This window comes from Bathycoccus prasinos (genome assembly GCF_002220235.1).
Source record: "Bathycoccus prasinos genomic : Chromosome_12".
Lineage (NCBI taxonomy): Eukaryota > Viridiplantae > Chlorophyta > Mamiellophyceae > Mamiellales > Bathycoccaceae > Bathycoccus > Bathycoccus prasinos.
This window is the reverse complement of record NC_023997.1, coordinates 434,579-459,981: the sequence shown is the minus strand read 5'-3', so window position 1 is coordinate 459,981 and position 25,403 is coordinate 434,579. Positions and strand designations below refer to the sequence as shown.

The window sequence follows — 25,403 nt, the reverse complement described above, 5'->3', positions numbered from 1 at the left end:
TTTTACGCGAAGACGCTAAACATGGCATCATCCTCTCGATCTTGCGCCAAAACAGCTTTCGACGTCAATTTTTCGATCGCGCGTTCTAAACAGTTCATCTCGGACTGTCTGCATATCCGCGCGAGTTCCACGCGTTCTCTTTTTAGTGACGCGGCGTTTTCTCGGGTATTCTTTATATCTCCTCCTCCTGACAATAAGTACGCCTCGCAAGCGCGTTCAAATTCTTTTTGACTCGGGTACAGTTTCAGTCGATGTAAAAATACCGAGCGAAGAATATCCTCTCGTCCAGGCGGCAATAAGCGAGTGGTCTCCTCAATGGTATGCGTTTCCTCGTCTTCTCTGAACGCATCCGGTAAATTACTTGTTTTTGCCATCATCAAGAACCGTTGGCGAACGCTCAAACCGGTAATCCTCGGTGCCGTCGCCGCAACGTCGAGCGCGTTTTTATCGCAAAAACCATACGAGTTCAATAAATCAGTGTTTGATAACACTCCGTAGGTATTAAATAATTCCTCTCCTTTTTGCGCGCCACTTTGTTTCACGACAGATACGGCAACCGTCTCCGTCGTCTCGTCGTCTCCCTCGCACACGGCGACGTCGTTCCCTACCGACTTGTGATTGAACAAATCCGCCAACGGCATCAATCCAACCAATCCGGGAGCAATCTGAAACGCGCGCGAACTACACACCGACCTCGAACCCCGGTATCTCGCCAACGTAAAGTACTCCGCAAAACTATTCTCTTCGTCGTCGTCTTCTTCTTCTTCCCCTTCTTCAAAGTCCCGGGGCAAAAGCGCCGCGCGAAACGATTCGTACTCGCGCCTCGCCGCTTCCCTTTCATCCCGAACGTAATCCATCCCAACATCCGTGCCTCGCAAGAGCATCTCTTTCTCTCCCTCCTCCCAATTACACATCGCGTGTCGTTCGCATTCGTTCAAAGTTTTCAAATACGGCTCGAATCTGCTTTTCATCGTCTCATTTATCTTCTTTATCTTCTTCTCCGCGTTTTGAGAAGAAGCGCGTTGTTGTTGTTGTTGTTGTTGTAACTGTTTCCTCTCGCTTTGAGAAATGCAAAACCGTTCAAAGCACAGCGCCAACGCCAACGCGCTCAACCAATCCAAAACTATCGACGATTGTTTAGTACGCTTCTTCAAGACACGTTCCAGGCGCTTTTTCCATCTTCTTTTGCTCGCTTTTTCATTCATCCTCGCGAAAAGCAAAGACGTTTCAAAGGTGAAACACGCTTGGAAAGGGATTCGAATTACGATTTTTTCCCGGTGATGTATCCGTCTTTTCCCGAGGACTTTCGTCGTCGCGTTAGGAGTAGTCGCATTCGAAACGACGAATTTGATGGCAGTCGCATCGTAAATGACGTTTTGGTCGAGCAACCATCGCTCGAACGACACGGACGACATTGATATATATTCACCGCATGTGGTCAAATGTTTTAGGGGAAATGAAGCAAGTTTCCCCTCACTTTTAACACATCTCTCTCTGGATGATATTCACGCTTTGACGATGATGACGGGAAAGGAGGAGGAAGCATTTGTCCCCGCGCGGCAACAAGAGCGGCAGAGTAAAGCTTTCGATCCGTTTTTGACGACGACGGCGGCGAGAATGGAAACATCAACGACATCAACGACGCGCTTAGGAGTCTTCGCGGGAACGACTTTGAGAGATGATGAAAAGAAGAACGATTCAGACGAGGAGATGCGACGGCAACGAGAGAGGCGTTCCTCGGGGTCCGACAACAACCACCTCGTCATCAGCTTGGAACGGATCGAAAATTTGGATTGCGCGCATAACGAGAAAGTACTCGTCACGGCGAGAGTGTCCGACAGGTTCGGGAATTTGAAAGGGAAACGGTGCATGTTTAGCTCCAGGAAGCGAGCGGAAAACAGCAACACGAACATCGAGAGTAGTAGTAGTAGTAATAGAAAGAAAGATGCGACGACGGTGAATAACAACACCAACAACGCGATCGAGTGGGGAGGCGAAACGAGGGATTTGCTCTGTCGCGTAGGATTGCGGAGGGACGACCGGTTGGTCGTCGAGGCGAGCGTGAGCAACGAGGGAACGTTTTCGGGAGGGTTGTCGAAGATGATGGGTGGTGGTGCGAGTGGGAAGGAGAAGGATAAATCGTGCACGCAGAGAGTTATCGGGTACGGGACGTGCGGTTTGTGCTGCGATCGTTTAGAAGAAGAAGAAGGAAATGGTGGTGGTTTTGGTGACGGTGGATTTGACGACGACGACGACAACTTTCCTAGCGGTAGTAAAACAAGCGTGACTTTGATCGTACCGCTTCGAATAGGATTGTCGAATACGAAGAACGCGAGCAGAAAGTGTCAAGCGGTCGTGCGAGTGTTGTTTGATGTAGTGCCAGCGATGAAAAAACGCATTTATTTATTCAGGCACGGAGAGAGCGCGTGGAATGAAGCCCAACGAAACGTGAACGTTCGAAACATGATGGCGTACGACCATCCGTTGACGGAAGCCGGCGTCGCCCAGTGCGTGAGAACGGCTGTTCTCGCAAAAAAACCACCAACTCCGACGATTTCGACGATTTCGTCGTCGTCGGGCAATGACGATTGGGAAGAGGTCTATGCGAACACCTATCACGTAATCGTGTCGCCTTTGACCAGAGCGGTACAAACGGCGATGATTTTATTAGCCAAACATCCCGCGACGATCAAACGGAACGCGGACGTGCAAAAAAGAAACGCGGCGGTAAAGATGGCGTCGTCGTCGTCATCATTTGCAACAGCGACGACACATTCCGATTTACCGCCGCTGATTGATATCGAAGGCATGAATATTAGTGGAAGTCCAAGCGTAAAAACTCAAACGAGGCGAGAAAGAGAAGAAGAAGACGCCCAAATGTGGCCGAGAGTTAATTTTCGATTCTCGAGAGCGTGTCGAGAAATTAAATCAGTCGGCGGCCTCGATTCCGTCGGCATCGAATGCGGAGGAACGAGAATATTCAAAAGAGCGTCCGAGAAACTGAACTTGCTCAACCTAGCCGAAACGCAAACGATCGTAGACATCTTTAGCGAACGCAAGTGCGCGGAGTACTTTGACGTGGATTCGCGCGACGTGAGAGATAAATGGTGGACCGCTGGGGACGAGAGCGACACGTCTTCTTCTTTAGTCAACGAACGCACGAAGGAGTTCTGGGAAGAGTTGAAGAATTCGTCGCATAGCTCCGTCTCAGTCGTCTCGCACTCCGATTTCATTCGCAAGCTGTTGAGACAGACGACGGATGACGCGTGCAACACGCGCTCGGCGAAAGAAACTTTGAAAAAAGTTCGCGAGCATAAAATATGCAACGCGGGTTGTATTGGTTTAGACGTGATGTTTAATCCTCGCACGGGGAACATCGAGGTTCTCGAGTGCGAATTGTTGTTTGGAACAACCTTCCAAGATTAAGTACTATTATTCATTTTTTTAAAACCGAAAGAACAACTCCTTCAAGCAGACGGCGAAAATCACGTTCGCACCGACGATGGCGACGCCCATCCCTTTCGCGATCGCCATCGCTTTCGTATTCCCAGATTCACCCTTTAACAACGCGTCTACGTTTCGAAACAAACTCGCGCTCGAAACCGCGCACGCCGTCATGACTGCCACCCACCGCAACGTTTCCACAGGAAAAATGCACAATATCGACGCGGGGATGTACGACATGATAGAATAGCCGTACAAGCACACTAACGCGGTGTAACTCGCGCTCCGAACGCCCGCGTAACATCTTTTTACTAAATACAATGAAAGAGGAAAGAGAAAGACGTACGCGTACGTCATCGCCGCGCACTGCGAGACTTTCGTCACGTCGAATTGCCACGGCTCTTTCGCGCTCACCACCGAAGTCGTCGCAGGAGGAGGAGAATACGGCGCCGGCGGCGGCAAAACGTTTTCTTCCTCTTCTTGCAACAACTTCCGCATCATCAGCATCCTCTTCCTATTGCTACTCGTCGTCGACGACGACGACATGCTCTCCAAATACTCCGCAAAGTTCCCGCCCATCGCCACGACAAACACGAGCGTCGCGCACCCCCAAAACGCCCCGTACAAGTCCGGTTTCTCCTTCACGTCGTCCAAAAACAACGCCCCGCCTAACGCGCCGTACGTTCCTTTCTTGATCCTCCTGAGGACGTCCGCGGTGTCCACGTCGAAGTATTTCTGGTAGTATTTGAAGCTGAAAATCCAAAATCCACCACCACCACCAGTAGTCGTAGTATGCGTCGTCGTCGTACTATTACTCCCACTGCTTCTCGTCGTCATCCTCGGCGCGGACGGTAACGGCGGCACGCTCTCCCTACTGCTCTTATTCGCAAACACCGAAGAAGAAGAAGTAGAAGAAGAAGTAGTCTTCATCGGGTGTGATGCCTCTCCCTCTCCTCCTCCGTACATCATTTCAGGGGAGGAGGACGAAATGTTGGAACCACCAAAACCCATCACGTTCGCGCGCGCGGCAGCCGTTCGTAACAGGTTTTCTTCCTCTCGATCGTCATCGTCGTCGTCTGATTCGACCAGGAATGGATTGTGGCCAGACATTATTATTCGTCGTAGTATTCTCTTTGAGAAGAAGTGTGTGGGTGTTTGTCTCGGACAAAAGTGAAGTCAAAACTCCCCTATAAAAAAAGACCAACGAACAACGCCTTTTCGTTTTAGGGCAAAAGTGAAAGAAAAAAAGACGAGCACAGATCAGGAAAAAATACTACACAGTATAGAGTATATCTGTCTTTGTACTCACGAAACAACGCATATAATACTCGCACTTCACCTCGTCGCGCCGCGAGAACAACACGCAGCGCCGCGTGTGTGCTCCCGCGTGTGTTATTCTTACTCAAAGTTAAAACGTGCGCGTTTCGCCTCCTGGGTGTGCTCCTGATGTCGTTCAAACTCCCCTACTCGTAAGACACGACCAAATGCCTTTTTAAAAAAGGGGGAGCACGAGGGGAAAGTTTTTCACGTGCCTCGGAGACACAAAAAAGAAGAGCTTCATTTACACGCGCGCGTGTGTTCCTCTCTTTCTCTGCTTGTGTTTACGATAAAACCGCGCGCTTTGAAGTTGCTTTTCACACGTCTCGTTTGAAGCTTTAATACGTGGTGTGCAGTATGGTGAAACTGACGATGATTGCGCGCGTCCTGGACGGCCTCCCTCTCGCGGAAGGATTGGACACCGACGCCTCGCTCGATTTAGAATACTACAAACAACAAGCGAAAACGCTGTTTAAAAAACTCGGGCAGAACTCATCGTCGCACGCGTCGGGCGCAGGAGGAGCACCGCCGTCGAGGATGTCGTACGAATCCGGAGAGTACTTCATGCACTACGTGATCGAAAGCGGGGTGTGCTATTTGACCTTGTGCGAGAGGAATTACCCGAAGAAATTAGCGTATTCGTACTTGGAAGGTGAGAGCAAACAGAACTCGTTTTTGTTCTTCGCGCGTATTCGATTCGATTGAAATGTCATCACGTTTTCATTCGAGACGTTTGTTTGACGCATAATGACTCACCTTATGTATATTCTCTCTGATTGTCGCATTTAATAGAACTGCAACGCGAATTCGCGGACAAACACGGCATGAACGTCGATTCCGTCGCTCGCCCGTACGCGTTTATTAAATTCGACACGTTTATTCAAAAGACGAAGAAATTGTACTCCGATCAACGCACGCAGAGGAACTTGGAGAAGTTGAACGAAGATTTGCACGATATTCAATCGATCATGACGAGGAACATTAACGACGTGTTGGAGCAAGGCGAACGGTTGGATCGAGTGGAAAATATGAGCGGGAATTTAGCGATGGAGAGTAAAAAGTACGCGAAGAAGGCGAAGGATTTGAGCAGGCAGGCGTTGATTCAAAAGTACATGCCGGTGATTGTTTTGGTTGGGTTGTTTATATGCGTGTACGGGTTTCGGAGATTTTTCGCCGCGGCGTGAGTAAATGTGTAGATTAGAAGAAGTGTATTCCTATCATAAATATTATTATTATTATTATCATCATCATCAATACGAAGCCACGAAGCTCGCTCCAATCCCTTTATTCAAACCAAACTCGTAGCAAGTGTTGTGGACGTAGGTTTGACCAACCTCCAGCACTGAATCCGGAAAGTCTTTTTCGTTGACTGCGTTTGGCCACCACTGCGTTTCGACGCAGAAACCCGTGTTTGCGTCGTATGCGACGTTGTTTTTACCTCTCGTGGTGCCATCGAGAAAGTTGCCGGTGTAAAATTGAAAGCCGGGGGCGTCGGTGTATACGTCCATGGTACGTCCGCTCGAAGAACTTTCGAACGACGCGCAATGGGTTAAACTTTCGTTAAATCGCGTCGATGGAATGCTTGCATGTCGCGAATAGTTAGAATCTTCCACCGCAAAGTACGATTTCGGACGATTATTCACCGATCTCGAGAAGTTGTCGCCGTCGATGCAAAAATTGTGATCGAATCCGAGCGGCGTGCGCATAGGCGGCAACTGCGCAAAGACTAACCTTTTCTCGGAGAAATCAAACGCCTCGTGACATTCGCGGATTTCACCGGTTGGAATATTTTCATCGTCTAAAACTAAGTACTTCGACACGTTCGGAAACTCCGCCAAGTGATACCCAACGTCTTCGTTCGAATCGCACCCGCTAAGATTGAAATACGAGTGTTGCGCCAAACAAATCGGCGTCTTGGCGTCCGTCGTCGCTTTGAACTCGCACGTAAGCGACGCGTACTTTTCCACGTACAACTCGCACGACGGCGCTTCCAACAGAGACATTTTCTTCCTCTCGCGAATTTTCGCGCGCTCAATAATCCGCACTCGATACACGACGGAAATCTTACAATTTCCCGGGAACCCTTTTTGCTCTAAATCTCCGCTCAACACGCTCAATTCCACGTGGCTTTCCGACACGTCTTTCAGCGTCCATCGTTTCACGTCCAAGCCTTCAAGACCGCCGTGTAACGTGTGTTTCTCCCCATCGTTTCGATCGCACTTATATTCCACGCCATCTAAGGTATATTTCCCATCTTTGATCCTATTCGCGACTCTCCCTACGACGACGCCAAAGTACGGATGGTCGTCCACTTTCGCGTACTCCTCCACTGAATTAAAACCTAAAACGACATCCTCCACGTCCTCGCTTTCTTTACTCGGCACTCTCAGCGCCACAATCGCCGCCCCAAACGTGGAAATATCAACCTCTATTCTCACGTCCTCCTCTTCTTCCTCCTCCTCTTCCTCTTCCTCGCTCTCGTCGCTCGCGCCTTTCTTCATCTTCATCCTCTTCTTCCCGAACAACAACTCTTTCGTCGTCGTCTTCGCCCGTTCTCTTTTCTTCGCGTCCTCTCGACTGCTCGCGCGAATGGTGATCATCTCGAACCCTTTCTCGTTCGCGCGTCTCACGCGCTCCTCGTTTCGCTCCATTTTTTGCTCCATTTTTTCTTGTGGGGAAAGAAAACCAATTTTTTCTTCTTTAATAACTTTTTCTTTAACTTCTTTACTGCTGCTGCTTTTGTTCGCTGCTTTTGCGTCGTCGTCCTTCTCGTCGTTTGAAGAAGAAGTTTTAATCGTTTCGTTCTCGTCAAAAGGTGTCTCCTTTTCCTTTGTCTTCTTTGTTTTCTTCTCTCCAAACCGTCCAAAAATGCGCTTAAAAATCGCGGGAACGTGTCCAACTCTGTGGTGGTTTTGGACGAGTAAAGCGCACGCGGTGGACGCGAGCGCGATCGAAGGGAGGACGATCGAAGGGAATTTGTTCGTGCCAGTATTGGAGGACATTTGCTTTTCGTATATATTCTTTATTTTGCGCAGAGGGTAGAAGTGTTTCAAAGCGTGTTCGTAAAGTGAGAGAAAAGATATTTATGACGATTTTCCCTTTAGGAGGAGGAGGAGGAAAATCGAGCGGCGTCGAGCGCGATGTACTCCTCCTCCTGATATTACGGTATTCTGGAATAATACTACTACGTGTGTGAGTGTGACAACGCGCGCTCTATTCATTATCATCAGATTTCTCTCTTCAAGCTTCAATTGTTATTGTTTTGAAACGCTTCCCATTTGGCGTCTTCCGCGTCGACGTCCGGTAACATCTCCATGCTTTCGCCTCTGGAATTTCGTCTCAAATCTGTTTTACTTCCAAACTTTCGTTTTGATTGGAGTTTTTCGCTCGCTTCTCCTGGACAGTGCGAGCAGACCCAGTCTTCGTTCCATTGGCCGAGGTTTTCGCGCAAAGAGCCAGTCATGCCGGAGAACAAACCTTCCTCGTCGGAGTCGTAGTCCTCGGAGTCGGAGTGGTCGCCCATGACTTCAACTTGGATTAAGCCGGCGGAGTAAGCGGCGACGGCGCCGGAGAGGCGGGCGAGTTGGCGGACGGTGATGTTATTGATGCGCTCTTCGATGCGTCCGCGGAGTTGTTCGGTGAGGACGAGCGCGATCATGTTGTAGAGCCACGCGGCGGAGGTGCCGCCGATTTCGACGTCGAGTTTACCGACGGCGATGTGCGTCGTGTGAACGCGCAAGGTAAGCACCGGGTCGGTCCCGAGGAACTCGGCGCCGAGGACGTCCTCGACAAACTTGCGATTTTTCTCCAGCTGCGCTTGCCTATCTATTTGTTCACTCTTTCCATTTTTCTCGTACCTGTTGTTGTCGTTTGCGGATTTGCTTTTGCTAGTAATATTCTCGTTTTTGTCTCGAATCATGTTGCCGTCGAAAGACGGCTTCCGCGGTTGAAAGTACGCGTGCTGTTGGTGTTCTCGCGCGTCTAAGGAACTTTCGTTCGGAGATTGCGGCGGCGTGTCTTCCGGAGATTCCGGAGGTTCGCCAAACGCGCCTCCGCCGCCAAACGCGCGGTCTAACGCGCTCGATAACGCATCGTCCACGGTGGATAAATCGAAATTGTTGTTCTTGTTCCCGCCACCTCCGGCTTCTTGAAACGACGGAGACGAATCTTGGTGGGGATTCTTTCCGCTCGGACTCAAAACCGGCGTCGCAAATTCCGAGTTATTTTCATCCGCTTCAGCCGCGGCGCCTTTCCTCCTCTCCTCTAAACTCGCTTGAAACTTCGCCGTCAACTCGTCTCTCGTTGTTTCATTCTTCACGATTTCCACGCCTTGGTTAACAATCTGTACCAATCTCGGCGTGTTGATGATGATCTCGTAAGAAATGCCAACTCTCGCTCCGTCTACTTTCACCGTGCACAAACCTTCGCCGTCGATGACGCCCCACCCTCTTGGATGTTCGCAATACGCGAACTCAATCTCTTCCATGTTCGTTTTGATTCCTCGCACTTCCACCGTGGAATGTAACCCGGTGTTGTTGTTGTTATTGCTACTATTATTTCGTTCGTTGAATTGATGGTATCCGCTACCGTCGTCGTACGAATTCTCAAAATCTTCGTCGTCCTCGGAATCGTCCTCGGAATCGTAATACTCGTGGTGTCCGTCTTCGTCTTGGCCGTGGTGATGCGGTTTTCTATGATGCTTTCTATTATTACTGTTGTGCTTCTCGCCGTTGACGTGATTGATGACTCGCAAAGCGCCTTTATCGATGGAAAACTCGCTGAAGTGCAAGTTGTCCACGTGGTAACACACGGAGCCAATCGGCGAGTCGTAAATCCCGTCCACGCGAGGCAACTCTAATTTTGAAATCAACTCGCAGCTCACCTCCACCGCGTTCCTGATTAAACTATTAAAGCCAGGCACGATTTCTTCTTTTAAGAGTTTATTAATTTGCTCGTCGCCCCGAATGTCTCTCCAAATCGATTGCGATTCTTCGCCTAAGGTTTTAAACCTAGAGTTGACGTTGCTCTTCTCGTCCAAACTCGCGCCGTTGTTTGATCTCAAACCACCCCCGGGTGTTCTCGGAGAGTTCATCAGCGACCCTCCGTCGCTCCCCGTACCTCCTCTCGGACTGCTCAACCCGTCTAACCCCATAACGGCTGCCATCGCCGCCTCTTCCTCTCTCTTCTTCTTATCCTCTTGCAACTTTCTCAACAACTCTCTCACTCTGCTGCTTAACCGATCGACCGTCGTCTTCATGCTCGAGACGTTTGAATTCGCGCTCGCTCGACTCCCTAACTTCTCCCAAACTTCTTTCCCTAAAACCTTCGCCGCTTCCGCCAACTCTTTCCTATTCTCCGACGTCTCGATTAACCGTTTCAAATTCGCCGTCGCCTCGGCAAACACCGACGCCGTTTGCGAAGTCGACGCGCTCTTCGCCGCTAAACTCTCCGCAATCTCTAAAACTTGCGACGCTCTTCGTTTCGCCGTTTCGATGTCCTCTTCTTTCCTCAGAGAGTTATCGAATAAATCTTGACTTTTTAGTTGCAACTTTTTGGCTAAATCGGACGTTTCCATCAGCTCTTTCGCTTTTTGCTTGATCTTCGCTTCTGCGCTTTCATCGAGTAAATATTCGCTCGCGGTGTCGAGCGTTTGGTCGAAATTTTTGGAAACGCGTTCGTCGTTGGAGAATTCGGCGAGTTTTAAGGAGGCTTGGTGCGTGAACTCTTTCGCCACGGATTTGAGTTCTTCACCTCTTTTACCGTCTTTATTCTCGTCCGTCATGATGCTTTCTCGTCGTCCTCCTCCTCCGGAGCGGAAACTTGATTCGAAGTTCTTATCAGAGAGAAAAGAAGTCAAACTTTCCCGAACAAATGTTGTAAGCCTTTGATGAGTTACTGTAGTATTCTCTCTCTCCTAATCTGTCTGTCTCTGATGAATAAAGAAAACGCCACCAAACAATGCGAGAGATGAAACAAAGTGCTTTTCAAATCGAGAAGAGCGAGGCACGAGAGAGAAGAGAGAGGCGCAGACGATGCGTGGTTTTCTGATGGGAAATGGACTTGAGAAGCCCTCATTGATTTTAGGGTTTCGTTTAGGGACTCATTTTTACTCGCTTATTACATATTACTATTTTAGGAGGAGGAGGAGGAGGAGGAGGAGGAAGAGGAAAAGGAGGAGGGAGGATGCTTTCTTATAACACATCGATGCCGAATAAGGTCAACAACGTCTCACTTTCCCTCATTTTTTGGCAAAACATATCGTGTAAACCACTCTCGACCGTACGTTTACTCGACGCGAGAACGCCTCGCGCGTTGACGTACGCTTCGTTTTTGTTCGAGCAGTCGTAGACGAGTCGAGAGCCGAAGAGGTCGGTGACTGTACCACCGGAGGCGCGGAGTACTGCTTCGGGAGCGGCGGTGTCCCAGGCGCACGTGCCCATGTGCATCAACGCGCAGTCCGGCGGAGCGTTTTTTGTTTGTTTCGAAGGGTCGTTTGGAGTCGTCGTCGTTGGCGGCGTTTGTTGAGAAGACGACGAAGAAGGCGAGATTCCGGTCGCAACGCGGAGGATTTTGTTCCCGGCGCCGCCGGTGATTAAACGTTCCGGTGGGGTCGGATAAGCGTTGTCATCGCGTATGCATTCTTCGACTACTTCTACCGCCGCGCGTAACGCTTTCGATTTACTGTCGCCGGTAGTGAGGATGTACGGCGAACTCGGCGTCGTCGTTTCGGACGATACGCGCTGCTTTTTCTGCTGCTGCTGCTGCTGGTTTGTCGTCGGCGTTTTTGTTGTTTTTGTTTTTGTCGTTTCAGCGAGTGCGATGGTGGTGGCGGCGGCGGCGGCGTTCCCTAACAACGTCTCGTTGCACGTCTCCAAAACTCTCACCACCGTTCCTCCCTCATCCTCCTTTTCGTAACACATCCCGTACACCACCGCCAACGCTTCGACGTCGCAATCTTTTGTAATTTCCCCTTTTGGAAACGGTATACCTACGACACCGACAACTGCTCGTCCTTTATGCGCGATACCAATCAAACACTGACAATTTTGGTACCGTTCTTCTATAAATTCTCGCGTCCCGTCTACCGGGTCAACAAACACGACGCAGTCGCCGACTCTGACTTCAACGTCCTCCACCTCCTCCATCTTCGAAAACTCAAAACAATCGTCTCTCAACTTCTCCTCATCTTCCCTCGGCTTTGCGTTCGCGTCGCCATCTTCCTCGCCGACGATGTTCAACCGCTCTCCGTAACTCTTCCTCAACGCGCCGATGATAACCGATTGCGCGTTCACGTCCGCTTCCGTCAAAGCGCTTCTCGCGTCGTTCTCGTCTTTGAACGTGTGTTTAATCTTTTCCTTTTTCATCGCGAAATTTCCGTCATCATCCATCACGCGTTTGTTTCGTTTCGCGACCGCGCGTATCTCTTTGCATCCTCGAACGCACGCGTCCACGCAGTGCTTCGCGAGCAGTTTGAGAGATATTTTCTCAACAGCACCACCAAACTCCGTCATCTTGTCTGTGCGTTTGTGGGGCGTTCCAACCAGTTCAAATCAATCCTTTTCGCCCGAAATATCCTCAGACGACGACAACGACTTCGACGGTTTCGTCGACGCGCTTTCAGAGCCGCCACTGAATAAAGAAAAAGACACCGAACTGCTCGCGCTTTGCCCTATCGCCGAGTTTTTATACGCCTCGGATTGGGAAATGCTTTGCACGTTGTGATGCAAACCAGCGGCCCAAACGACGAGCGCGAGAGAAGCAAACGCGCGCGAGCTGTTGCTTTGGAGCATGTACAATACTAACAACAACAAAACTTTTCTTTCAACAGCAAACGCTTTGTTTTGTTGTTGTTCTGCGGGGAAGCAAAGTGATGATGATGTGTGAATTTGTGCAGTTTGCTGCTTAGTACTTAATTACTTGACTAAAAACAACCGCGGCTTGACGACGACAATCGACAACACGAAGATCTGCTGTTCTTCTCTGCGCTATGGTGAGCTACGTGGGTGCTATTGAGGAGTTTACTACCGCCACTTCTTTCTCGGTTTCGTCGGTTGAGGAATTTCTTTCTTTGCGATTTCGTGAGCGGTATCGGCGTTTCGACGGCGGCGTTGTGCGCTTTCAAGGATTGAGATTTCGGGGAGGCGGTGGATCCTGGAGGGTGGATGCGCATCACGTGTTCGGCATTTTCGGGGATGCAGTAAATGCATCCGTCGTGCGCTAAGAATCCTCCTTGGTATTTATCTTCCATCGTGCCTAAATCGCCGCCAACGAATGAACACTCGGCAGTTTCCGGGTTTATTCGGAGGACGTACGGCGCGTCGCACGGGACGCCGTAAATCATACCGTCGTTGGCGAGGACGCCTCCTTGCCATTTATTTCGCAGGTTGGGAAGCATTCCTGGAAGTCCGAGACCGAGGAACTCCACGAGCGGTTCCTCGACTTCGACCACAGTTTGCTTTTTTCTACTGTTTTTCCGCTCCATGGAGTATGATTTCTCTCGCGCTTTGTTGAAATCAAAAGTTACTTTGCGAAAACCTTCACCCGCCGCAGACGGCGAACTGCTCAGACTCGCACCTGGGCTCGAAGGTGCACTTTTTTGACTTTCTGATTCATAGCCGCACTCGTTGTTATTCTTATTGTTGTTGTTCTCTTCTGTTATTATATGTTTTACTTTCACGGTCGTTCTCGGATCGATCCTCAAAACGCACGCGCAATCCGAAGGTATCGCGTACACGCGACCTTCTCTATCGACGGCCCCACCACCCCATTTATACCGCCCTTCGTTCATGTCTTGCGGAAAGTTACCACCAATTTGCGTCACTTTACCTGTTTTACAGTCGATTCGTAAGATTTTATCCGCATGCGACGGGAACCCGTAAATGCATTCGTCAATCGGGCAATACGTGCCGCCGTGCCATTTATAGTCTTTCCCTTTCGCAATCTCGTGAAGTGCTCCTTCGCCGTCGAGCAGTTCCACGCGTGGGTTTCTTTCGTCTGGAATAACTTTCAACACTTTATCCGCGCAATACGGGACGCCGTAAATATTCCCGTCCGATCCGGTGATGCCGCCGTAAAATTTGTTGTTCTGCGCGCCCGACATCTTCGAAATAACATCCTCGCCAACCATACTAATCGCCTTTGCTTTCTCCGTCGCGTTTTTCCCGTTTCTCGCTTGTTTCACGTCCACCCGCAATACGGCTTTCGCGTTACACGGAATCGCGTACAAGTTTCCATCTTTTGTCTTTGCAATTTGCCCGCCGTGCCACATCCACTTCTCCTCCCATTTCGTCCGATCGTTCGCGTCGCGTAAATACAACTCCTCCATCCAATTCGCAATCTCCGGTACCTCGTTCTCCTCCTCTCGATTAAAATCCGATCTCAACACGTTATCCCCCCACGCGGGAAGCGCAAATATCGTCGGTTCCTCGCTCTCCTCGTCCACGCTCGTCACCCCTCTCAAATACTTAAACTTCCGATCGCCTAAATCCGGGCCGACGACAGACACCAAACCCGTTTTCGCGACAACCTTCAACACTCTTCTCGCGTGGCTCGGAACGCCGTAAAACGTCGTCTCTTTCGTCTCTTTATCAATAACCGTCGCCGCGCCGAGCCATTTTCGAGCGCCGCGTAACCCGTCCCCGATAAAATCGACCACCACCGTGACATCCTCCTCCTCCGAAACCTTCCTCGTGGGACTGTCCTCCTCTTCGTTCTCGTCGAAATCATCATTCGTCGACGACAGCAACACGCGCTTGCTGTTCATCACCGCCAATCTCGCTCGACGGCGCAAATCGTTCGAGTGTTGTTCTTTTTTAATTTTGTCCTCTCCCTCCATTCTTTATCTTCTTCTTCTTTAGTTCTTCTTCTTTATCCGCTCGAAGCGAGGAGATGTCTTTCCCTTGAGTTGATGAATTTGATGATGTTGTTGTGCGCGAGAGAGAGAGACCAGAGAGGAAAAAAACGACGTAAATACTACGGAGTCAGTCGGCTTCTGAGTGTTCCGTGAACGTCGCCTGTTGAAACGGAAGAAACTGTTGTCGTTGTTGTTGTTCTTGGTGTGAGTTGTTGTGTGTCTTATAGGGGAGAATTTGTGGAGCTTTTTGGTGTTGTGACAGAGGAGAAAAAAAACGAACATTTTTACAACATCTCGCATCTCTCTCTCTCTTTCTCTCTTTCTCTCTCTCCCTATCTATCTACCTACGTGCTATTATGCTTTTTCTCCGTGTTCTTCGTATTCTTGTTCTTTTATTCTTCGAGAAAGGCGAGGATTTTCGGGTACACCAACACCGGCGCACGCTTACCGCAGAGAACGTCGTAGTGACTCATGTGGCTCGGAACCGCGTCTCCGTTGGCGTCTCTCATTTCGGGCATATCATCACTTTTTACGCGGCCAGAGTTTAGGAGGTCGCGCTGTTTTTGCTCTTCTTCTTTGTCGATGATGTTTTCGCCTTTTTCTTTGTCGTCGTCGTTTTCGAAAATGGACCCGTCGCCGACGCACTCGTATCGAGCGTTGACTCTTTTCGCGAAGGCTTTGACTTGTTCGGGAGGAAAGATTGGGTCGTAATCGGCGGCGATGCAAAGCATGGGGACGTTGCTGTTGGCGAACGCGTCGACGTAGTTGATGACGGGTTTTTGCATTTCCATTGGGTCTTCTTTGAATTTGTTTTCGCCAAAGATGGTGATTTCGGACGGGCGTTTGGATTCCGTGAAGAAGTTTCGCAAGCCTTCGCGCGAGCGCATGCCGCCCGGAGTGAATAAGGTGCACATTTGAAGAAGTAGACTTAACGGGACGTTATCGAATCCGTACACGAGGAGTTTTCGGAGAAATTTTGCACTCGTGGCGCCCGGGTAACACGTCGTCGCAGAGACGGAGTTGTTCCAGAACGCCGAGGCTGGATTCGAAACGTCTTCTTGCCTTTTCTCGTCCGGCGGGCCCAAGACTCGAGTGAACAGTTCCGCGGTGCCGACTGAAACCGGCTGTAACGGTAAGTGTATTTTTGGTATCGCGGATGCGCCTCCGGTTAAACCTCTCGGTAAATGCCCGGCTAATGCCGCGAATCGAGCGTAAATGGACGGTACCGTCTGCGCGTTAGTCGAAGAGCACTCCAACGACGACGCTAAAGCGATGACTTTCCGAATCGACCACCCTGGGTGTTCGTGTTGACTTCTGGCCGCTATAGCGCACGCGAGCATACCGCCCATCGAGTGACCGATTAAATCGTACTCAAATGTATCCCTTTGTGCCCGGCCTTCGTTGACCATTAAGTTTCGTATATACGTAAACGCCGTCGGCAAATCGTCCAAAACGTACGTATCGAAGTCCCATCCGCCGTATACGGTTGGCTTGATTTTCGGCACCGAAACAATAATTTTCTTCTTCGTTTGCGATTTCTTTTTGTTCGATTCGTCGTATTGCTCCTCGTCCTCGACGTCTTCCTCCATCACGAGCTTCGTGTAACTCTCCAGCGGCGTCTCGTGGTTCCTCGCGTGACCAACCCCTCGAGATTCGCAAATCCAAACTTCTCTGCGTAGTTTTTCCGCGCATAATCTTGGCATGGAAAAACCATCGCTCGCATCAACATCGAACGTGTGCGCGTTCGACGCGCATCCTGGAATGAATATAACCGGCGGCTTCGAGTAATCCACGTTCGCGCTCGACCTTTTCGGAAGATACCGGAGTAAAGAGACGGACCAATTTTCGTTTGGTATCGGCACGAAATGCATCTCGTCCGCGTCGAGTGCACCCATAGCCGCGCGTTCCGCGTCGGTGAGTTTATATATCGTCGGTTTCGTCGCGTCTGGATACGCCACGGGAACCTTATTTTTCTCTCTCTTCTTCTCCGACGACGCATTTTTCCTTCCCAATAATGCCGCCGGATTATTCGATGAACTCGTCGTCAAAACGCCCGCGGTGCCCTTCCCGTTATTACTATTATTCACTTTCACCCGTAAACTCCTCGCCGCTTTCCCTGCTTTATACTGCATCGCTTTCGCCACTCGATCCGATTGTTTCGCGTTTCTTTTCATCCTTTCCAGTTGCTCGGACGCGTCGAATTCGTCGTACGACTTCAGCAAAGAATCAAAAATCCCGCTCGCTGAAAAGTTGTTGGTCTTGGTGTTGGAGTTGCTTTTCCCTCCACCAACAGAACCAGAACCACTTCCACCACCGCCAGTGTCGACGACGGATTCAAACACGACCGCATCCACGTTCAAATTTCCTCCTTCTTCCATATTCTCCTCGTTTTCCTCCTCCTTCATCGATGCCGTGGTCGAAGAGATGATGTTGTTCTTGGCGCAACTTTGAAAGCGTCGTCGTTTCCCTAACGAGAATTTCGAATTGGAAATTCGTCTTAAAGAAGACAAAGAACAGAAGCGCTGCTGCTGCTTTCGGTAACATCCAAACGAAGACGAAGTAGACGACGAAGCGTGCTTTGACGAAGTAGACGCGACCTCTCTTCTTCGAGGATTATTCGCGAATGGTGTTGTTGTTTGATGGCAAAACATGATTTTGATTTTTGGGTCAATGCGTCAGCGTTTTGAGGCAAAATGATGTTTTCTACGTTTTATATGATACACTTTACAATGCGCACTTGATGTCGCATTATTTGATGCTTCCTGCAGTTGATGCACTACCAATTACCGAGATATTCGATTTTCGTATCCAGGCGAGCACTCGTTCACGATGGAAGTTCGATCTATTTTAGTCGAAACTCGACGAGCGATACTCGAGACGACGATATCGCTACTCTCGAAGGGCGTCGAGTCGACTTTGCACGTCGACGACGACCGGCCGTCTTTCATCTTCTTCTTTGGAAACCGATGGGACGACGACCGCCTCAGTAGTCTTTGGTTGTTCATGTTCGACGACTTTCTCCGGCATTGCACCCGCGACCTCGCCGGCAAACTCTTTCAAAATCACATCCACCGCTCTCTCCGTTTCCTCTTCCTCGTCGTCCGTCGAAGCCATCCCGGCGAACGCGTCCTCGAGAACGTCCTCGATGACGCCTAATTTAAACATCTCTTTGCTCATAGCGACGACGTCTTTGGTCGCTTGACCGACGTTCGCGATGGCGTTCATCGACTTTAATATCTCTGCTGATGTTTTTACGCTCCCCGCCTGCGCCAACCTCCCCACGGACTCCCCTAGACGCATGGAAATCGAATTATAGTTCGCCTTTGTTTCGTATAAACTCTCCATCGTTTTCCTCGCTTTCGCGATTTCTTTCGCTAAAACTCGCGCAGAGTTTATATCCTGTCTTTTCAGGCACGTTTTAATCTCTCGAGTGGTTTTCATGCACTCTCGTTTGATCTCGTTAATGTTTGCGTCTATTCGTCTCTGTTCTTTCCGGATGTTCGATTGCCACTGTTTGGCGAGTTGTTTCGGGTCTGGAGGTTTGAAGAAAGCGATTATTTTCTCCATTTTTTTATGATACTATCGTCTTCACGCTTCCCTTTCTCGAACCAGGTGGTAGAACACGGGGTACGCGTGTTAATGGTGAATTTGTGCGCAGTTATTACCCCACCAATGAATGAAGAATCCCCCAGAGATTTCCCCAACGGAATGGAATGAAGACAACGGATGACAACGACGACGAGGACAACGATGAAACGAATACCAGTGAGAATAACATCATCGTTCGAGTGTTATTCTGCGGCGAAGAATTCATCGGTGGATTCGAAGCCACGAAACGCTATACAGAAGCATCGTCATCGTCATCATCATCATCATCCGATGGTGTAACGGTAAAAGTCCAAAACTGCCCCCGGGAAAGAGTGAAAGATATGATTCAGGAGTACGACGTGTTGGTGCCACTGATGACCAGATTCGACGAAACAGTTATCAATTCTGCTGCTGGTAATGGTTCTGGTGATCGTGGGAAAAAGTTGTCAAAGTGTAAACTGATACTACAATTCGGCGTCGGCTTAGAAGGAGTGGCCATCGATTTGGCCACAAAAGCAGGCATAAAAGTCGGACGAATTCGCTCGGACTCGAACCCGAACGCAACGAGCACGGCGGAGATGGGGGTTTTTTTAACACTCGCGGCGTTAAAAAAAGTAAACGAGTGTCAAATATCCGTCGAAAATAAAGTGTTGGGATCACCGATGGGGGAGTCGTTGTTCGGGGCGACTGTTTTGTTCGTCGGATGGGGACGCGTCGCCAAGGCGCAAGCGAAGATGTTCAAGTTTGGGTTTCAATGTAAGATTTACGCGTTGAGACGGAAACGAGAGAGGAAAGGAGAAGAAGATGATGAAGACGACAACGAGTTGTTAGATGGCTTGTACGAGGGCGATATTTCGGACGTAGATTTAGTGGGTAACTTTCCGAGCGGGCGAAATAATATCGTCGTCATCGCGTGCACGTGTACGCCGGAGAATAGAAAGATGGTGAATAAAACATTTTTAGATTCGCTAAAGTTTGGAGAGGAGAGAGTGCCTGGTATAGTTGTGAACGTCGCCCGCGGCGCGTTGGTGGATGAACGAGCCATGCGCGAGGCGTGCGAAAATGGCATGGTTTTGTATTACGCCACGGACGTGTGTTACGACGAACCGGTGGATGTGGGCGGCGACTTGCTCAGCCTCGGCGAAAACGGGAAACGGGCGTCGAACATCTTCGTCACGCCGCACGTCGGAGGCGTCACCGTGAACTCGTACGAACGAATGGGGAAAATCGTCGCCGAATATGCTAGAAAAATAGTCAAGGAGAAAAGAATCGAAAGCGACGAGTGCGTGTCTATCGTCAATTGAAGAAGTTTTATTATAATACCAATTGATGATATCACTTGCTCCTAGTGGTAGCGCGTGTAATTTTACAACATATTATATTATTACTCCTCGTCTCCAATCGCACTTCTCACGTTCGCTTGTAAGTGCGCCGGCATCATTCCACCTCTTTTGCCCATCAGAAAACCTTGTCCGCCAACGTCTTTATTTTCACCCGCTCCCTTGTGCTTAATTCGTCGCTTCTCTTTGCGTTTTTTGTGGAACTTGTGTTCCGGACGAACGCGTTGGGACGTTTTTTTCGTATCGTTGTTGTTTAATCGCGCGTGAAAGTCGGCGACTAAATCAGCAACGTCGAGGTCGTCTAAATCTTGCACTTCGGATGTGACACTCGTCGATTGTTGCTGCAACTTTAAGAGCGCCTTTTGGGTGTCTTCGGTGATGGCGCCGGCGCCGATGCCGTCGCCCATTTTACCGCTGTACGACTCGTACGGTTTCTCGCAGTGCAACAGACGACCTTCGGCGTACATTTTCAACAAATATCTACCGGCTTTACTATCATCGGGTCGACCGTGGACGAGCGCCCAGCCTCGCGCGGCGCAAAACGCGCGCAAGAGTTCACCCGCGGTTGGTTGTCTGTTTTGGTCTTCGTGTAATGCCGGTTTCGGTAACTGGCAGTGTAACGCAACCTCCAACGATTTACGCGGTATGCGTTCGCAAATTTTCGACACCGGAACGCGAACGTCCGTTAATCGGTCGACTGGTAACACACCTGCGCACACCAAATCCGCTCTCGATGACGCAAAGGAAGGGAAAACTAAACCAGGCGCATCGGCGAGCGTCAATCGAGGCCCGAGGTCGAGCGTTTGATATCTCTTCGTTTTCCCAGGCGTCGCGGATACTCCCGTTTTCTTGGTCCCAATTAACGAGTTCACCGTCGAAGATTTCCCGACGTTCGGGTATCCAACGAAACCGACGACGACGCGATCGCGTCGGTGTTCTGGAAAATCGAGTTGTTCGTCCGCGTATAACGTCGGATCGTTTCGAGTGACTCTGGCTGATTTCACCGCTAACCGCTCCAATTCTGCGAGAAGTTCGTCGCGATCGAGCACCCTAGCGCGCGGATCGTTGCGGCCGTTTTTATTATTACTACTAATACTAGCAATTGTATTAATTTCTTTCCCTGGTACTGTTGCTGCTTTCGTCGGCGATTGCAAACTCGTCTTTGTGGCTTGCGTCCATCCGGACATCGCCGACGGCGGTCTGAGTTGTTCCGTCGCCGCAATCGAGCTCGCGTCTTCTTCGTTTTGTTTTCCTTCATCAGTCAACGAGGACGACGACGACGACGACGATACATCTCCTCCACCGCCTTCCCTCTCTACTTCCTCTCTTTCATCCTCGCTGGAGGAGCTCGAGCCGTTCTCGTACTCCCTGAGCCTCGCCCTTTCTTCCGCCTCTAACCTCGCCAACGCCCTCGTCCTCTTCTCCAAAATCGCATCCCGCTCAATCTTCTCCGTCGCCGCCTTCGCGCTCCAAAACAAATATTTCACCCCCATGTCGTCGAATTTATCCGCCCACGCCGATCTCAGCTCCTCGTGCAACAAATCCGCTTTATTCAGAACCATCACGCACTCTTTCCCTTCGTTCAACTCTTTCACGTACCTCTCCAAATCTTCGCACCTGTAAAACATCGGATCCCTCGCGTCCACAATCTGCGCCACGCAATCCGCCAACTCGCACGTCCTCCACAACTGCTTCCAAATCTCCAGATTCTTCTCGAACGGCGTCAATCTCACTCTTTCCGTCTCTTCGATCTCCGCCAAGGTTCTTCGCCACTCGAGAAACGCGTTCTTCTCGTTTTGATCGAGCGCGTCCCTCGGCGTCTCCGTCGTCCACGCCGGTCGTCGAGGAATCCTCGCCGCGTTTTCGTGCGTCAGTTTCGCTCGCTCCACTTCCTCTCTCGTCGCCTCGTCCCCGAGTATATCTCCTCCAACACTCATCCGATGAGTATTCGTGGTACTGTTGCTTGCGTATTCCGAACCACCCCCAGTGCTCACGACCACTGGCCCTCCGTACCTTTCTCTTTCCGCGGTAAAATCTCGGTTCGAGAGTTGCGCCATGGCCATCATTTCCTCCAAATCGTCTCTCTCGAGCACGGACACGAGTCCTTCGCTTTCTCGCGTTTTATTCACGTCTTGGTTCGTCGTGTTCGAGTAGTTGATGTGCGTCCCGTCTTGGCCTCGAACGGAGGATTTGTGCGCTTTCCTTTCCGCCGCTTTCGACAACGCGAGGCCTAAACCGGTGGATATTTTCTTGCCTCCGTTACGACTGCCGCCCATGGTGTTGTTCGTTGTCTCTCTTCCGCTCGATGACGTGCAAAAAGCGATGTGTGTTTCGGGTACGCGCGTCTTTGTTCTGGAGGAAACGTCACATCTCGCCGCCGCTTTGAAACTTCACTTTTCTCGAGAGCGCGGAGACTACTTTTAGTAAACACAGAGAGCGGCGCGCTTCTTTTCGACGAGAGAAGAACACGGAGAGAGAGAAAAAGAGAGAGAGAGTTTTATATTACTGTCCTCGATCGCGCGCATAAAATCGATATACTCGTTCGGGAAAAGAGCGCGTCGTTCTCGTCCCATCGCTTTTCGGGGAAATCAATCGAACGGATCGAATCACATCGAGAAGAGTAAACGCTTACACACACACACACACATAAAGTCATCATGGCGACAAAAGTCCAGCGCATAATGACGCAGCCGATCAACCTCATCTTCCGTTTCCTGCAAACGAAAAGCAGAGTGCAGATTTGGCTGTACGAACACGCCGCGAACGGAGACGTTCTGGAAGGGCAAATCGTCGGTTTCGACGAGTACATGAATCTCGTCTTGGACGATTGCGAGGAGGTGAAGCGCGTCGGAGGTGCGAAACAAAGGACGAGCGTCGGGAGAGTTTTATTGAAAGGTGATTCGGTCACCATGATGGTTAAAGTAGACAAATAGTACCATATACATACTAGTGCTAAAGTAAACATACATTTCGTTTCGTTTTCCCTCACAAAATGTCTTCCGCGCAATCACATCAACACCGAGAAAGAGGAGGACAAAACGGAGGAGGCGACCCGTTCTCGTCCGAATCGTTCGACCCGATCGATTTCATCAACGCCATCTTCCCTTCTTCTTCATGCGAGAGCAGCGGGGCTTCTCTCTCCGCGCACGACGAGTTCAATGATGCCAACATACACGACACGAACACCGACACCGGTGGGGGAAAATCATCATCGAATCGTACGAACACGAATGATGCTTTCGCGTTGCTCGAACAAAAGCTGAGACGCGCGTCGCGACAAATGGATAAAGACGTCCGAAAATCCATCCGGGACAGATCGATTGCCGGTGAACGCGTGGCGAGCGACGTCGCGCTCGCCGAAAACGCCGCGGAACAGTTGCATGTGAAAATGGTGCAGCTTTCGCTCGATTGCGAACGCGCGTACGAAAGGTCGAGGGATATTTCGAGAGACGTGGGGAAACTGGACGCGTGTAAGAAACGATTACAGAAAGCGATCACATCTTTACGGAGATTATCGATGTTTGTGTCGGCGACGTCGCAGTTGGAAACGATGTGTCATCGGAGGAATTATCGGGAGGCGGCGCACTTGTTAGAAGCGGTTGGGCAGTTATCGCAACACTTCGCGGAGTACGGCGACGTGCCGAAGATTCAAAGGTTGAGGGCGAAGTACGAGGAAATCGCGAGTGGGTTGAAGACGGCGGTGTTCGAGGACTTTGCGACGTTGTGGCAACCGACGATTTTGATGAACGATCCGAACGCGTTTCGGACGTTATCGGACGCGTGCTTAGTCGTGGACGCGTTGGAGCCGAGGGTGAGGGAGGACGTCGTCGGGAGGTTGACGAGTAAAGAATTGGCGGAATACGCGGCGAGTTTTGCGAGCGAGAGGAATAACGTGGAGAGTGTAGATAGGAGGTGTAATTGGATCGCGAAGAGGGTGAGGGAGAAGAGCACGGCGTGGGGGGTGTTTCCAGAGCGGTGGGCGGTAGCGAGATTGTTCGCGGCGAGTTTGTGTAAAATGACCAGAGCGTTCGTGACGGAAGCTTTGGATAATAAGAAGGAAATGATGCGCGCTGAATACGGCAATAATAATATTAATACTATTAACGGAAGCGTAGACGATGTGAACGCGTTATCGCAACAGAACTCGGACGACGCGCAGGTGTTGTTGATGGCGTTGAGGAGGACGCTTGAGTTTGAAGCGGAATTGGACGAGACGTTTGGGAACGGCGAAAAAAGGTCTTCGTCTTCGTCGTCGACCTCGTCGGACGCGACGAACGCTAAGGGCGTCTCGTTACAGGAAGGAGAAACGAGTTTAGATGGTGAAACCGCCTCAGCCGTGCGAGAACGCGCCGAGCGCGAACGTAAACAAAGAGATTTAAACGCAAACAATCGAGGTCGAATGATGCCGATGGATTCCGCCGCCTCGGCGGCCATGAATATCACGTTCAGAGGCGCTATTTCCGGCGCGTTTGAGGGACACTTGCAAAGTTACGTCGATTTAGAAAAGAGACAAATGCTCGATGGCATCGAACGAGGGACGAAAACCGAGACGTGGGGGTCCGCGGATTACGAAGCCGGAGGAGGCGGAGGTGATGGCGCTCAAGCGGGGACGGGCGCATCAGACAGTGGCGCTCCTTCCGGATCCAAGAGTACTTCGTCATCAAACGCGAGACCGACGAGCACTACGAATAAGAGCGATAAAATTCTCATCAGCTCCGGCGATATGTTCATGAACATCAAGAAAGTGTTCAAACGATGCGCCAACTTGGCGAGAGGTCAAACGTTATTCGATATGTTCATCGCGTTTCAAGCGGTTTTAGAAACGTACGCGTTCAAACTCAACGAAAGAGCCGAACGCGCTGCGTCGGCCATCGCCAACCCTCGCAATTCCGAACAAGTCAAAATGAACGAAATCAAGGTTTTAGTTCTCATAGTGAACACGGCGGAATATTGCGCGGAGACGATTTTGCCGCTCGCGGAATCGACTCGACGCGCTTTGGACCCGTCCTTTCGCGAGAAAATTGACGGATCCTCTTCCGAAGACGCGTTTCAATCATGCATCGCGAAAACTTTGAACACGTTAGTTCGTTCCGTCACGCTTAAAACGGGCGTTTCTACTGAGGTCTTGCGCGTGAACTGGGGGACGATTGAAACCGTCGGCGACCACTCGAAGTTTGTCGAAACGTGCGCGACGACGTTTTTGAACGCGTCTAAGATTGTTCGCGCGAACGCGTCGTCAGAGAACCATTTCCGATTCTTCTGCGAAAAGCTCGCCGCATCGGTTTCCAGAGAACTCAGAGCCACGTTACTTCGCGTCAAAAAGTTCTCTATGGTTGGCTGTCAACAAGCGCTCTTGGACGCGAACGCGATCAAATCGCAACTCCTCGAAATCCCTCTGGTCGTCTCCGGAGGAGGAGGAGGATCCTCGTCTGCGTCGTCCTCAACGAACGCAACCAATTACGCGCGCTCTTTCCGCCGAACCGTCGAACGCGAATTCTCCCGCATCGACGCCGTGCTCAAATGCGTCCTCAACCCGGAAGACTCCATCGCGGAATCCCTCCGCGCCATGGACCCGAAAGCCACCCGAAGCGAATTCACGCGCATCTGCGAAGCCAGAGGCATGCGCAAAGCAGACATCGCGCGATTCGTCGAACAGTTCGACCGCCTAGGCACCACCGACGGCGACGATACTTTCGACGAAGTATCTGTCGCTGGAGCGGCGATGGCGGGAAATTCAGGAAACGACGGCGAAAGAGATTTACGCCAACGCTCAAACTCAAATCTGAAAAATCTTATGCAGAAAATGAGCGCGGATATGAGCGGGATGTTTACTGTCAAGAAGTGATGCATTTCGTCGCATC

The 25,403-nt window shown here is 50.5% G+C and overlaps 15 protein-coding genes across 15 annotated transcripts; 6 read left to right on the top strand and 9 right to left on the bottom strand.

Moving 5' to 3' along the window:
* Positions 1 to 2: 2 nt before the first annotated feature.
* Bathy12g02530 (SET domain-containing protein-like (ISS)) lies at positions 3 to 1,415 on the bottom strand (the record flags this gene model as incomplete). The annotated part of the gene is made up of 1 exon (XM_007509869.1): positions 3 to 1,415. The coding sequence occupies one exon, from the start codon at positions 1,413 to 1,415 to the stop codon at positions 3 to 5; it is 1,413 nt and encodes a 470-aa protein (XP_007509931.1).
* Positions 1,416 to 1,521: 106 nt separating this feature from the next.
* Positions 1,522 to 3,352, top strand: Bathy12g02520 (predicted protein; the record flags this gene model as incomplete). Its single annotated transcript, XM_007509770.1, has 2 exons — positions 1,522 to 3,303; positions 3,347 to 3,352. 2 exons carry the CDS (start codon positions 1,522 to 1,524, stop codon positions 3,350 to 3,352), a joined length of 1,788 nt encoding a protein of 595 aa, XP_007509832.1.
* Positions 3,353 to 3,444: 92 nt separating this feature from the next.
* Bathy12g02510 (predicted protein) lies at positions 3,445 to 4,554 on the bottom strand (the record flags this gene model as incomplete). Its single annotated transcript, XM_007509837.1, has 1 exon — positions 3,445 to 4,554. One exon carries the CDS (start codon positions 4,552 to 4,554, stop codon positions 3,445 to 3,447), a length of 1,110 nt encoding a protein of 369 aa, XP_007509899.1.
* Positions 4,555 to 5,118: 564 nt separating this feature from the next.
* Positions 5,119 to 5,466, top strand: Bathy12g02500 (predicted protein; the record flags this gene model as incomplete). The annotated part of the gene is made up of 1 exon (XM_007509711.1): positions 5,119 to 5,466. One exon carries the CDS (start codon positions 5,119 to 5,121, stop codon positions 5,464 to 5,466), a length of 348 nt encoding a protein of 115 aa, XP_007509773.1.
* A 119-nt stretch (positions 5,467 to 5,585) lies between these two features.
* Positions 5,586 to 5,945, top strand: Bathy12g02490 (predicted protein; the record flags this gene model as incomplete). The annotated part of the gene is made up of 1 exon (XM_007509881.1): positions 5,586 to 5,945. The coding sequence occupies one exon, from the start codon at positions 5,586 to 5,588 to the stop codon at positions 5,943 to 5,945; it is 360 nt and encodes a 119-aa protein (XP_007509943.1).
* A 66-nt stretch (positions 5,946 to 6,011) lies between these two features.
* Positions 6,012 to 7,763, bottom strand: Bathy12g02480 (aldose 1-epimerase; the record flags this gene model as incomplete). The annotated part of the gene is made up of 1 exon (XM_007509797.1): positions 6,012 to 7,763. The coding sequence occupies one exon, from the start codon at positions 7,761 to 7,763 to the stop codon at positions 6,012 to 6,014; it is 1,752 nt and encodes a 583-aa protein (XP_007509859.1).
* A 245-nt stretch (positions 7,764 to 8,008) lies between these two features.
* Bathy12g02470 (predicted protein) lies at positions 8,009 to 10,543 on the bottom strand (the record flags this gene model as incomplete). Its single annotated transcript, XM_007509901.1, has 1 exon — positions 8,009 to 10,543. One exon carries the CDS (start codon positions 10,541 to 10,543, stop codon positions 8,009 to 8,011), a length of 2,535 nt encoding a protein of 844 aa, XP_007509963.1.
* Positions 10,544 to 10,952: 409 nt separating this feature from the next.
* Positions 10,953 to 12,272, bottom strand: Bathy12g02460 (inositol monophosphatase; the record flags this gene model as incomplete). Its single annotated transcript, XM_007509754.1, has 1 exon — positions 10,953 to 12,272. One exon carries the CDS (start codon positions 12,270 to 12,272, stop codon positions 10,953 to 10,955), a length of 1,320 nt encoding a protein of 439 aa, XP_007509816.1.
* A 410-nt stretch (positions 12,273 to 12,682) lies between these two features.
* On the bottom strand, positions 12,683 to 14,596 carry Bathy12g02450 (predicted protein; the record flags this gene model as incomplete). Its single annotated transcript, XM_007509611.1, has 1 exon — positions 12,683 to 14,596. One exon carries the CDS (start codon positions 14,594 to 14,596, stop codon positions 12,683 to 12,685), a length of 1,914 nt encoding a protein of 637 aa, XP_007509673.1.
* A 410-nt stretch (positions 14,597 to 15,006) lies between these two features.
* On the bottom strand, positions 15,007 to 17,265 carry Bathy12g02440 (predicted protein; the record flags this gene model as incomplete). Its single annotated transcript, XM_007509607.1, has 1 exon — positions 15,007 to 17,265. The coding sequence occupies one exon, from the start codon at positions 17,263 to 17,265 to the stop codon at positions 15,007 to 15,009; it is 2,259 nt and encodes a 752-aa protein (XP_007509669.1).
* A 238-nt stretch (positions 17,266 to 17,503) lies between these two features.
* Bathy12g02430 (charged multivesicular body protein 3) lies at positions 17,504 to 18,181 on the bottom strand (the record flags this gene model as incomplete). Its single annotated transcript, XM_007509619.1, has 1 exon — positions 17,504 to 18,181. One exon carries the CDS (start codon positions 18,179 to 18,181, stop codon positions 17,504 to 17,506), a length of 678 nt encoding a protein of 225 aa, XP_007509681.1.
* Positions 18,182 to 18,327: 146 nt separating this feature from the next.
* On the top strand, positions 18,328 to 19,506 carry Bathy12g02420 (predicted protein; the record flags this gene model as incomplete). The annotated part of the gene is made up of 1 exon (XM_007509631.1): positions 18,328 to 19,506. The coding sequence occupies one exon, from the start codon at positions 18,328 to 18,330 to the stop codon at positions 19,504 to 19,506; it is 1,179 nt and encodes a 392-aa protein (XP_007509693.1).
* Positions 19,507 to 19,586: 80 nt separating this feature from the next.
* Bathy12g02410 (predicted protein) lies at positions 19,587 to 21,818 on the bottom strand (the record flags this gene model as incomplete). The annotated part of the gene is made up of 1 exon (XM_007509608.1): positions 19,587 to 21,818. One exon carries the CDS (start codon positions 21,816 to 21,818, stop codon positions 19,587 to 19,589), a length of 2,232 nt encoding a protein of 743 aa, XP_007509670.1.
* Positions 21,819 to 22,199: 381 nt separating this feature from the next.
* On the top strand, positions 22,200 to 22,475 carry Bathy12g02400 (small nuclear ribonucleoprotein E; the record flags this gene model as incomplete). Its single annotated transcript, XM_007509746.1, has 1 exon — positions 22,200 to 22,475. One exon carries the CDS (start codon positions 22,200 to 22,202, stop codon positions 22,473 to 22,475), a length of 276 nt encoding a protein of 91 aa, XP_007509808.1.
* Positions 22,476 to 22,534: 59 nt separating this feature from the next.
* Positions 22,535 to 25,387, top strand: Bathy12g02390 (predicted protein; the record flags this gene model as incomplete). The annotated part of the gene is made up of 1 exon (XM_007509899.1): positions 22,535 to 25,387. One exon carries the CDS (start codon positions 22,535 to 22,537, stop codon positions 25,385 to 25,387), a length of 2,853 nt encoding a protein of 950 aa, XP_007509961.1.
* Positions 25,388 to 25,403: the final 16 nt, after the last annotated feature.